Here is a 12016-nt window from a genome sequence, read left to right as displayed (position 1 = left end):
AGTTGGGATCAAGTACAGGTACTGTTTTATTATTACAGAGAAAAGGGAATCATTTAACCATGAAATAAACCCAATAGGGCTGTTCTGCCCCCAATAAGGGGTAATTATATCTTAGTTGGGATCAAGTACAGGTACTGTTTTATTATTACAGAGAAAAGGGAATCATTTAACCATGAAATAAACCCAATAGGGCTGTTCTGCCCCAATAAGGGGTAATTATATCTTAGTTGGGATCAAGTACAGGTACTGTTTTATTATTACAGAGAAAAGGGAATCATTTAACCATGAAATAAACCCAATAGGGCTGTTCTGCCCCAATAAGGGGTAATTATATCTTAGTTGGGATCAAGTACAGGTACTGTTTTATTATTACAGAGAAAAGGGAATCATTTAACCATTAAATAAACCCAATAGGGCTGTTCTGCCCCAATAAGGGGTAATTATATCTTAGTTGGGATCAAGTACAGGTACTGTTTTATTATTACAGAGAAAAGGGAATCATTTAACCATTAAATAAACCCAATAGGGCTGTTCTGCCCCCAATAAGGGGTAATTATATCTTAGTTGGGATCAAGTACAGGTACTGTTTTATTATTACAGAGAAAAGGGAATCATTTAACCATTAAATAAACCCAATAGGGCTGTTCTGCCCCCAATAAGGGGTAATTATATCTTAGTTGGGATCAAGTACAGGTACTGTTTTATTATTACAGAGAAAAGGGAAATCAGTTTGAAAACTCTGAATTATTTGATTAAAATGGAGTCTATGGCAGACGGCCTTTCTGTAATTCGGAGCTTTCTGGATAAAAGGTTTGAAAGACTGAAAAGAAGAATCTGCAGCTGTAACTTTACCTAAGAACCAACTCTCAGCTTTTGCTGCAGTTTTCATGTGCTTTTATGTTTTTGTTATTTTTTGCACTATTTTTTTTTTTTTTTGTCATTGTTTTGTTCATTTATAGTAAGTTACAGTGGGGCCAATGTTGTGTATCCGTGCCAGTGTTATAGTGCCAGGGCCTGAATATCTGCCATCTGTACCCACTGCTCCTCACTGTATATAATGTGCATCTAAAGGGGATATTCACTTTTAAGTTAACTATTAGTATTCCTAGCAACTTTGCAATTGGTCTTCTTAATTAACTTTTTTATAGTTCTTGACTAATTTGCCTTTCTCTTCTACCTCTTTCCAGCTTTCAAATGGGGGTCACTGACCCCAACAGCCAAAAACTATTGTTCTGCAAGGCTACAATTTTATTATTATTGTGACATTTTATGTCTTATTTTTCCATGCAGGCCCCTTAACTATTCATATTCCCATCTCTCGTTTAAACCACTACCTGGTTGCTAGGGTAAATTAGACCCTAGCAACCAGATAGCTGCTGCAATACCAAATGGAGAGCTGTTGAACAAAAAGCTAAATAATTGAAAAACCATTAAAAATAAAAAAAGAGGACCAATTGCAAATAGTCTCAGAATGTCTACATCATATTAAAAGTTAATTTAAAGGTGAACTACCCCCTTTAAGCTAACTGATCCCAAACACAAATGGATGGAGAACCCCTCACAGAAGTGCCTGTATGAATACTTTTACATCCTAAGCATTTTAGGGTGAAATAAGCCCTCCCACCCGCACTTTTGCACAGTATCCCTGGGAGTCAGTGGGAACGGCAAGAGGTAGTTGGGAGGTTAATTTTTTACACCAGCAGCGAATCCACTAAGTGTCACATTGGCTATAGGTCAGTCTGTGTATGGCCCGTCTATAGCCCCCAAACAAACAAGTCTCCCTCCGCCTATGTTGGGGCCCATCAAAAAATCTTACCCCAGGGATCCGCCTAATGCATAAACAGACTCGCTGTTGCGCCACCACATGTTCAGCAGGGCCAATGGGTCTTCTCACGGTAATGTTGGGCCATTCCGACCCTGCAATGACCAGTGCACAAGGGAGGTAAATGGAGCAGCAGGGAAGTGTGACAGGTTAAGTTTATGGATCAGGAGAAAATCTGTTGGGATCTGTGTAAGCATGAACATTAACATCTGATTGGTTGTTGTATCTGTAACAATGGCCCCTTTATTGGAGCTCCCTATAGATCCTCTCAGGTCCCTGTCTGGGTTTCACATGAGGGGTGGGTGTGTCCTAACGGTCCCTGCCAGAAGCACAGTAGGAGGGGGAGAGCCAATCACAGCCCTGCACTCACACAAGCACAGACAGGCTTCAGTTCCCTATCAGGTCAGCCTAGCTGCTGATTGGTTCCTATCCTACAGTGCCACCGCCCCCCTGCACAGCCTGGGAAAGGAGGCAGCAGGAAGTGGGACAGATGGGCGGGGCTAGTGGGGTTTTTGGAGAAATTTTCAATAAATCAGCTCAAACACTACTGTTTAAAGCCCATTCCTTCTGTATTTAGACGAGTACAATTCTTTGGCACCAATACTGTTTTTCCACACAATATGTCCCCTATAAGACGGATGGAGCTTCAGTCAGTAGAAGAAACTTTTGCTCCATTTCTGCTTCTTCTGGTCAAACATCACCTATTGGATGGTCGAGTCCCAAGGCCCGCCCCCCCTGCCCATGTGGAAGAGAGCAGCCCTGGTACAGGAAGATGTTGTGGATGAAACGTTGGAGGTGGAATAATGTTACAGCAATATTATAATGGAAACCGAACAGAGGAACACAGGAGGCACTAGCCAATGGCTGCGGGTTGATGCTACGGCCTCTGTGCAACACTAGTCAGACTGTCGGCTATCACACATTGCTGGAAGCTACAGATACCTGCCATTGCTGACCCTGCTCTCTAATAGCCTGGATCTAGGGGCCACCAAGGTTCTTACTTTGTAGATTGTAAGCTCTTTTGGGCAGGGCTCTCTTCCCCTCTTGTATCGGTTACTGATTGCTTTATATGTTACTCCTTGTAGAGTGTAAGCTCTTTTGGGCAGGGCTCTCTTCCCCTCCTGTATCGGTTACTGATTGCTTTATATGTTACTCCTTGTAGAGTGTAAGCTCTTTTGGGCAGGGCTTCCTTCCCCTCCTGTATCGGTTACTGATTGCTTTATATGTTACTCCTTGTAGAGTGTAAGCTCTTTTGGGCAGGGCTTCCTTCCCCTCCTGTATCGGTTACTGATTGCTTTATATGTTACTCCTTGTAGAGTGTAAGCTCTTTTGGGCAGGGCTCTCTTCCCCTCTTGTATCGGTTACTGATTGCTTTATATGTTACTCCTTGTAGAGTGTAAGCTCTTTTGGGCAGGGCTCCCTTCCCCTCCTGTATCGGTTACTGATTGCTTTATATGTTACTCCTTGTAGATTGTAAGCTCTTTTGGGCAGGGCTCTCTTCCCCTCTTGTATCGGTTACTGATTGCTTTATATGTTACTCCTTGTAGAGTGTAAGCTCTTTTGGGCAGGGCTCCCTTCCCCTCCTGTATCGGTTACTGATTGCTTTATATGTTACTCTGTATGCCCAATGTATGTAACTCACTTATTGTACAGCGCTGCGGGATATGTTGGCGCTTTATAAATAAATGTTAATAAATACTGCCCCCAGTCTGCCCATGCCTGATATAAAGGCTTCCCATGGAATTAACCCCCGCAGCCTGAGGGATATGGCGCTTGGGGAAGTTCTTCGGTCTCTGAACAAGGTCTCTACCCTGAGTGGAGCTTTTTGTGTTTCCTAAAACTGATCTTTGAAGAAAAGCCCTCACCGCATTCCGCGCACTGGTAGCGCTTCTCTCTGTGAACCTTCTGGTGAGTGCGGAGGTTGCCCTTTTGGGTGAAGCCTCTGCCACACTCAGTGCATGTATAGGGTTTCTCCCCTGTGTGAGTCATCTGATGGATGTGAAGCCTGCTCCTCTGGTAAAAGCTTTTGCTACATTCACTGCATGCAAACGGTCTGTCCCCCGAGTGAATCTTCTCGTGTATTGAGAGCGTGGCTCTGTGAGTGAAGCTCTTCCCACACACGCCGCAGGTATAGGGTTTCTCTCCCGTGTGGATCCTTTCATGCGACAAAAGGCTGATCTTCCGAGAGAAGCTTTTCCCACACTCCGTGCAAGTGAATGGTTTCTCCCCCGTGTGGGTCATTTGATGTCTTAAAAGTTTGTTATTTTGAAAAAAGGTTTTCCCGCATTCCGTGCAAGTGAACACTTTCTCCCCAGTGTGAGTCCTCTCGTGTAGGGAAAGGCTGAACTTGTGTGTAAAGCTTTTGCCGCATTCCAAACAGGTGAAGGGTTTCTCCCCCGTGTGCACTCGGACGTGTGACGCAAGGCTGAACCTGTGGGAGAAACCTTTTCCGCATTCTTTACATGAAAACTGCTTCTCCGTCGTGTGAACTTTCAGGTGGCTGCGGAGGTGGCTCTTTAGCGAGAACGACTTCCCGCACTCTGTGCACGTGAATGGTTTCTCCCCCGTGTGAAGCCACTCGTGTATGGCAAGGCTCATCTTTTGGTAGAAGCTCTTCCCGCACTGAGAACACGTGAAAGACTTCTCCCCCGTGTGAACCAGTTTGTGCGCTCGGAAGCCATTTTTACTGTTGTATTTCTTTCCGCACACAGAACAGATAAAAGGCTTGGACTCCGGCTGCTTTTTCTTTTGGGGGCAGATGGAATTCTCATTGGCTGTCTGGGTGCAGAGGTGTGCGAGAAGATCGTCAGTCACAGAGAAACACAGGCCGCATTTGTTACAGATAAAACCGGATGCGTCAGAGCAATCCTTGTGTCTGGCACAGTCAGTCAGTGCTGTGGGTTGTGCCCCCAATACCCTAGCGCCCCCCAAAGGCGCCACTTCTGTGTCTGAGCAGTCACTGCCTTCTGCCACCTGGAGCCTTCCCCGGACTGTTCCATATTCCAGACTTCTTTTATCATTAAGGCAATTTCCTACATAAAGAAACATTCCATAAGTATCCCTGATCAACTTGTTAGCCAAATACATGTATTAGGGCTCAATAAAGCGCAATTAGAGTGCAGGTACCTTTAATGAAAGGGATTTTATGTGCTACAGACTGTGGGGAGATTTGTGCAGACAGATTAAAAGGAAATAGGGTTCAGTGGAAACAGGTGGGAAATGCTGAGAGAGGCAGATGTGAGCAATGCTGGTAGGGAAGAAAGAAATCAAAGATTTCAGGTTTAAAAACAATATAAAGAAATGATTATGATGCAATCCTGCCTACTTACCCCCATCAGTAAGTGGAACTATCATGGTTTCTATTTGGTTCAGATCATCTTCCGAGTCCAGTTCATCTTCCTTTATCTTTATCTGTAATATTTCTGGCTGTGGCTCTGGGGAACCTGCCAGTAAGGGAGAGACAGGGCCGTGTAAAGCTGGGAGTAAGGGAGAGACAGGGCCGCGTAAAGCTGGGAGTAAGGGAGAGACAGGGCCGCGTAAAGCTGGGAGTAAGGGAGAGACAGGGCCGTGTAAAGCTGGGAGTAAGGGAGAGACAGGGCCGTGTAAAGCTGGGAGTAAGGGAGAGACAGGGCCATGTAAAGCTGGGAGTTAGGGAGAGACAGGGCCGTGTAAAGCTGGGAGTAAGGGAGAGACAGGGCCGTGTAAAGCTGGGAGTAAGGGAGAGACAGGGCCGTGTAAAGCTGGGAGTAAGGGAGAGACAGGGCCGTGTAAAGCTGGGAGTAAGGGAGAGACAGGGCCGTGTAAAGCTGGGAGTAAGGGAGAGACAGGGCCGCGTAAAGCTGGGAGTAAGGGAGAGACAGGGCCGCGTAAAGCTGGGAGTAAGGGAGAGACAGGGCCGCGTAAAGCTGGGAGTAAGGGAGAGACAGGGCCGCGTAAAGCTGGGAGTAAGGGAGAGACAGGGCCGCGTAAAGCTGGGAGTAAGGGAGAGACAGGGCCGCGTAAAGCTGGGAGTAAGGGAGAGACAGGGCCGCGTAAAGCTGGGAGTAAGGGAGAGACAGGGCCGCGTAAAGCTGGGAGTAAGGGAGAGACAGGGCCGCGTAAAGCTGGGAGTAAGGGAGAGACAGGGCCGTGTAAAGCTGGGAGTAAGGGAGAGACAGGGCCGTGTAAAGCTGGGAGTAAGGGAGAGACAGGGCCGTGTAAAGCTGGGAGTAAGGGAGAGACAGGGCTGTGTAAAGCTGGGAGTAAGGGAGAGACAGGGCCGTGTAAAGCTGGGAGTAAGGGAGAGACAGGGCCGTGTAAAGCTGGGAGTAAGGGAGAGACAGGGCCGCGTAAAGCTGGGAGTAAGGGAGAGACAGGGCCGCGTAAAGCTGGGAGTAAGGGAGAGACAGGGCCGTGTAAAGCTGGGAGTAAGGGAGAGACAGGGCCGTGTAAAGCTGGGAGTAAGGGAGAGACAGGGCCGTGTAAAGCTGGGAGTAAGGGAGAGACAGGGCTGTGTAAAGCTGGGAGTAAGGGAGAGACAGGGCCGTGTAAAGCTGGGAGTAAGGGAGAGACAGGGCCGTGTAAAGCTGGGAGTAAGGGAGAGACATGGCCGTGTAAAGCTGGGAGTAAGGGAGAGACATGGCCGTGTAAAGCTGGGAGTAAGGGAGAGACAGGGCCGTGTAAAGCTGGGAGTAAGGGAGAGACATGGCCGTGTAAAGCTGGGAGTAAGGGAGAGACAGGGCCGCGTAAAGCTGGGAGTAAGGGAGAGACAGGGCCGCGTAAAGCTGGGAGTAAGGGAGAGACAGGGCCGCGTAAAGCTGGGAGTAAGGGAGAGACAGGGCCGTGTAAAGCTGGGAGTAAGGGAGAGACAGGGCCGTGTAAAGCTGGGAGTAAGGAAGTGCCTTGGTGCCTTATTAATAGGGAAACGTTACTCACCGGCCCCAGGAACGGGATCCATTTCCCTCTTTACTGTGGGCAGAGGCTCCTCAGTGTCCGGCTCTTCAGTCTCCCATTTCACTTTAAAAAACAAAAATAAAATGAAAATGAATGTGCTGTGCAATTATACAGAAGCTACTGAATGTCTTCCTAAATACCAATTAGCCTATTAGTGTCTTACAGGTAAGTAATGGGCCGGTACTGCAAGAACAGTCAAACAACAGGAGCCTCCAGTTGGACCAGTACAACCACCAGAACCCTAAAATCCAGCCTGGTGTTACACACAGCACCCCCAGCTACTTACCCCCATCAGTAAGTGGCGCTGCTGAGCTTTCCATTTGGACCAGATGATCGTCAGGGTCCGGTTCTTCTTCCTTTATCTTTATTGTTTGTGGTTCACCCTCTGGGAAACCTTATTACACCAACAAGCAGTTAATTATATGTCTAGTTCATTAGGTGCATTACACTTATTACTCTGCAGCCTGGGGAAGGAGCCAGCAGGAAGTGGAAGAGATGGGCGGGGCTAGTGGGGTTTTGGGAAAATTTTCAATAAATCAGCCGGAAACACTAGTTTTTAAAGCACATTCCTTTTTCACACAAATAAGTCCCCTTTAAGGCTAGAATGTACAATGACATCCCTGGCAGTTCCCCCAGGCCTACTTGTTTAATTTGGTTTGGGGAAGGCTCTTTCCTGTGTCAGTACAATAATGTCCCCAAGCATTGACCCACAACATCAGTGCCCTGTTCTACCCAAAATAGTATTGTTCCCCCAACCTGTGTGCCGGCCCCATTACTTCTCACTTCCAGTGAGTGAAACAATTTTACCAGAGTAGGGGCCCTTTACGAAAAGAGCAAATCTTATGAAATGCCCATATTTTGATAAAACCAGAACCTGCTCATGGGGAGCAAGGGGTTAACTCACTTAAGATTATGAGTTGCACCACCATTTCCCACCCAGATAAATATCTACTCACGGGGCAAGTGTGACTCCATGTTGGGAATGGACGGGGCCTGTGCGCGGATAGGGGGGCCCCACACTCACTGTGTATCAGAAGTGCCTGAGATCCATCAGGAATGTCCTGTCTGTGGGAAACAGCAGAAGTGGGATTAACCCCCAGTCCCACAGCCGCCCCTCTCTATCAGCCCCTGCAGCGGGATTAACCCCCAGTCCCACAGCCGCCCCTCTCTATCGGCCCCTGCAGCGGGATTAACCCCCAGTCCCACAGCCGCCCCTCTCTATCAGCCCCTGCAGCGGGATTAACCCCCAGTCCCACAGCCGCCCCTCTCTATCAGCCCCTGCAGCGGGATTAACCCCCAGTCCCACAGCCGCCCCTCTCTATCGGCCCCTGCAGCGGGATTAACCCCCAGTCCCACAGCCGCCCCTCTCTATCAGCCCCTGCAGCGGGATTAACCCCCAGTCCCACAGCCGCCCCTCTCTATCGGCCCCTGCAGCGGGATTAACCCCCAGTCCCACAGCCGCCCCTCTCTATCGGCCCCTGCAGCGGGATTAACCCCCAGTCCCACAGCCGCCCCTCTCTATCAGCCCCTGCAGCGGGATTAACCCCCAGTCCCACAGCCGCCCCTCTCTATCGGCCCCTGCAGCGGGATTAACCCCCAGTCCCACAGCCGCCCCTCTCTATCAGCCCCTGCAGCGGGATTAACCCCCAGTCCCACAGCCTCCCCTCTCTATCAGCCCCTGCAGCGGGATTAACCCCCAGTCCCACAGCCGCCCCTCTCTATCGGCCCCTGCAGCGGGATTAACCCCCAGTCCCACAGCCGCCCCTCTCTATCAGCCCCTGCAGCGGGATTAACCCCCAGTCCCACAGCCGCCCCTCTCTATCAGCCCCTGCAGCGGGATTAACCCCCAGTCCCACAGCCGCCCCTCTCTATCAGCCCCTGCAGCGGGATTAACCCCCAGTCCCACAGCTGCCCCTCTCTATCGGCCCCTGCAGCGGGATTAACCCCCAGTCCCACAGCCGCCCCTCTCTATCAGCCCCTGCAGCGGGATTAACCCCCAGTCCCACAGCTGCCCCTCTCTATCGGCCCCTGCAGCGGGATTAACCCCCAGTCCCACAGCCGCCCCTCTCTATCGGCCCCTGCAGCGGGATTAACCCCCAGTCCCACAGCCGCCCCTCTCTATCAGCCCCTGCAGCGGGATTAACCCCCAGTCCCACAGCCGCCCCTCTCTATCAGCCCCTGCAGCGGGATTAACCCCCAGTCCCACAGCCGCCCCTCTCTATCAGCCCCTGCAGCGGGATTAACCCCCAGTCCCACAGCCGCCCCTCTCTATCGGCCCCTGCAGCGGGATTAACCCCCAGTCCCACAGCCGCCCCCTCTCTATCAGCCCCTGCAGCGGGATTAACCCCCAGTCCCACAGCCGCCCCTCTCTATCAGCCCCTGCAGCGGGATTAACCCCCAGTCCCACAGCCGCCCCTCTCTATCAGCCCCTGCAGCGGGATTAACCCCCAGTCCCACAGCCGCCCCTCTCTATCAGCCCCTGCAGCGGGATTAACCCCCAGTCCCACAGCCGCCCCTCTCTATCAGCCCCTGCAGCGGGATTAACCCCCAGTCCCACAGCCGCCCCTCTCTATCAGCCCCTGCAGCGGGATTAACCCACAGCCGCCCCTCTCTATCGGCCCCTGCAGCGGGATTAACCCCCAGTCCCACAGCCGCCCCTCTCTATCAGCCCCTGCAGCGGGATTAACCCCCAGTCCCACAGCCGCCCCTCTCTATCAGCCCCTGCAGCGGGATTAACCCCCAGTCCCACAGCCGCCCCTCTCTATCAGCCCCTGCAGCGGGATTAACCCACAGCCGCCCCTCTCTATCGGCCCCTGCAGCGGGATTAACCCCCAGTCCCACAGCCGCCCCTCTCTATCAGCCCCTGCAGCGGGATTAACCCCCAGTCCCACAGCCGCCCCTCTCTATCAGCCCCTGCAGCGGGATTAACCCCCAGTCCCACAGCCGCCCCTCTCTATCGGCCCCTGCAGCGGGATTAACCCCCAGTCCCACAGCCGCCCCTCTCTATCAGCCCCTGCAGCGGGATTAACCCCCAGTCCCACAGCCGCCCCTCTCTATCGGCCCCTGCAGCGGGATTAACCCCCAGTCCCACAGCCGCCCCTCTCTATCGGCCCCGGCAGCGGGATTAACCCCCAGTCCCACAGCCGCCCCTCTCTATCAGCCCCTGCAGCGGGATTAACCCCCAGTCCCACAGCCGCCCCTCTCTATCGGCCCCGGCAGCGGGATTAACCCCCAGTCCCACAGCCGCCCCTCTCTATCGGCCCCTGCAGCGGGATTAACCCCCAGTCCCACAGCCGCCCCTCTCTATCAGCCCCTGCAGCGGGATTAACCCCCAGTCCCACAGCCGCCCCTCTCTATCGGCCCCTGCAGCGGGATTAACCCCCAGTCCCACAGCCGCCCCTCTCTATCAGCCCCTGCAGCGGGATTAACCCCCAGTCCCACAGCCGCCCCTCTCTATCAGCCCCTGCAGCGGGATTAACCCCCAGTCCCACAGCCGCCCCTCTCTATCAGCCCCTGCAGCGGGATTAACCCCCAGTCCCACAGCCGCCCCTCTCTATCAGCCCCTGCAGCGGGATTAACCCCCAGTCCCACAGCCGCCCCTCTCTATCAGCCCCTGCAGCGGGATTAACCCCCAGTCCCACAGCCGCCCCTCTCTATCAGCCCCTGCAGCGGGATTAACCCCCAGTCCCACAGCCGCCCCTCTCTATCAGCCCCTGCAGCGGGATTAACCCCCAGTCCCACAGCCGCCCCTCTCTATCAGCCCCTGCAGCGGGATTAACCCACAGCCGCCCCTCTCTATCGGCCCCTGCAGCGGGATTAACCCCTAGTCCCACAGCCGCCCCTCTCTATCAGCCCCTGCAGCGGGATTAACCCCCAGTCCCACAGCCGCCCCTCTCTATCAGCCCCTGCAGCGGGATTAACCCCCAGTCCCACAGCCGCCCCTCTCTATCAGCCCCTGCAGCGGGATTAACCCCCAGTCCCACAGCCGCCCCTCTCTATCAGCCCCTGCAGCGGGATTAACCCCCAGTCCCACAGCCGCCCCTCTCTATCAGCCCCTGCAGCGGGATTAACCCACAGCCGCCCCTCTCTATCGGCCCCTGCAGCGGGATTAACCCCCAGTCCCACAGCCGCCCCTCTCTATCAGCCCCTGCAGCGGGATTAACCCCCAGTCCCACAGCCGCCCCTCTCTATCAGCCCCTGCAGCGGGATTAACCCCCAGTCCCACAGCCGCCCCTCTCTATCGGCCCCTGCAGCGGGATTAACCCCCAGTCCCACAGCCGCCCCTCTCTATCGGCCCCGGCAGCGGGATTAACCCCCAGTCCCACAGCCGCCCCTCTCTATCAGCCCCTGCAGCGGGATTAACCCCCAGTCCCACAGCCGCCCCTCTCTATCGGCCCCGGCAGCGGGATTAACCCCCAGTCCCACAGCCGCCCCTCTCTATCGGCCCCTGCAGCGGGATTAACCCCCAGTCCCACAGCCGCCCCTCTCTATCAGCCCCTGCAGCGGGATTAACCCCCAGTCCCACAGCCGCCCCTCTCTATCAGCCCCTGCAGCGGGATTAACCCCCAGTCCCACAGCCGCCCCTCTCTATCAGCCCCTGCAGCGGGATTAACCCCCAGTCCCACAGCCGCCCCTCTCTATCGGCCCCTGCAGCGGGATTAACCCCCAGTCCCACAGCCGCCCCTCTCTATCAGCCCCTGCAGCGGGATTAACCCCCAGTCCCACAGACAGTGCAGGGAGGAGGAGGAGGAGGAGGAGGGAAAAGCACTTACCCAGTAGCCCAGGCTGGAGATGTGAGTGCAGGGGAGGGACAATGCCAGGGACACAGGGGAGGGAGTTACAGGGGCAGCAGGACACAAACTCCCAGCCGGTTCCTCACATCTCGGCTCCATCCGTACTGTATATAGACACAGCCACAGGGGAGGCACTGGTTCCTCTCATCCCGCCCCTGGAGTGGTACCTCTGTCTCCTCCCGATGATGTAGTTAGGTTCCGCCTTCCTTTCTCAGAGAGCCGCTCTGTCTCAGTTCCTGCCTGTAACCCTACCATAGGGTGCCGCCATCTTGTTGGTGGGATGGTGTATACATTTCTAGCTGTGGGAATACACATTACAGTTACAATGGATGTGGGAGAGATTGTTTATTTTCTCTACTAACATTAAGAGCTAATTCATCAGATATTCAGGTACAAACAAAAGAATTTTACCCAGCGCTGCTCAGGGTTCCTCGCCGCCCCCCTTGCTGCCCCCACACTTACCTGTTTC

At 53.3% G+C, this 12016-nt stretch overlaps 1 protein-coding gene across 3 annotated transcripts in view; it reads right to left on the bottom strand.

Moving 5' to 3' along the window:
* Positions 1 to 3450: 3450 nt before the first annotated feature.
* LOC101730917 (gastrula zinc finger protein XlCGF57.1-like) overlaps positions 3451 to 12016 on the bottom strand; it is a 66659-nt gene continuing 58093 nt past the window's right edge. Inside the window, exons 1-4 of one of the 3 annotated variants that reach the window (XM_031904274.1) lie at positions 11527 to 11741; positions 7711 to 7819; positions 7041 to 7148; positions 3451 to 4854 (exon numbers count right to left, since the gene is read on the bottom strand). In XM_031904274.1, the coding sequence (XP_031760134.1) occupies positions 3629 to 4854; positions 7041 to 7148; positions 7711 to 7729 (1353 nt within the window). In that variant the 5' untranslated portion in view covers positions 7730 to 7819; positions 11527 to 11741 and the 3' untranslated portion in view covers positions 3451 to 3628. Of the gene's footprint in view, positions 4855 to 5151; positions 5266 to 6736; positions 6775 to 7040; positions 7149 to 7710; positions 7820 to 11526; positions 11742 to 12016 lie in introns of those variants that run through there. The other 2 variants (XM_031904273.1, XM_031904272.1) reach the window with 2 other exon arrangements.

Source organism: Xenopus tropicalis, chromosome 6 (genome assembly GCF_000004195.4).
Source record: "Xenopus tropicalis strain Nigerian chromosome 6, UCB_Xtro_10.0, whole genome shotgun sequence".
NCBI classification, from domain to species: domain Eukaryota; kingdom Metazoa; phylum Chordata; class Amphibia; order Anura; family Pipidae; genus Xenopus; species Xenopus tropicalis.
The sequence above is the reverse complement of the archived record's forward strand: the minus strand, read 5'-3'. Positions and strand labels throughout refer to the sequence as shown.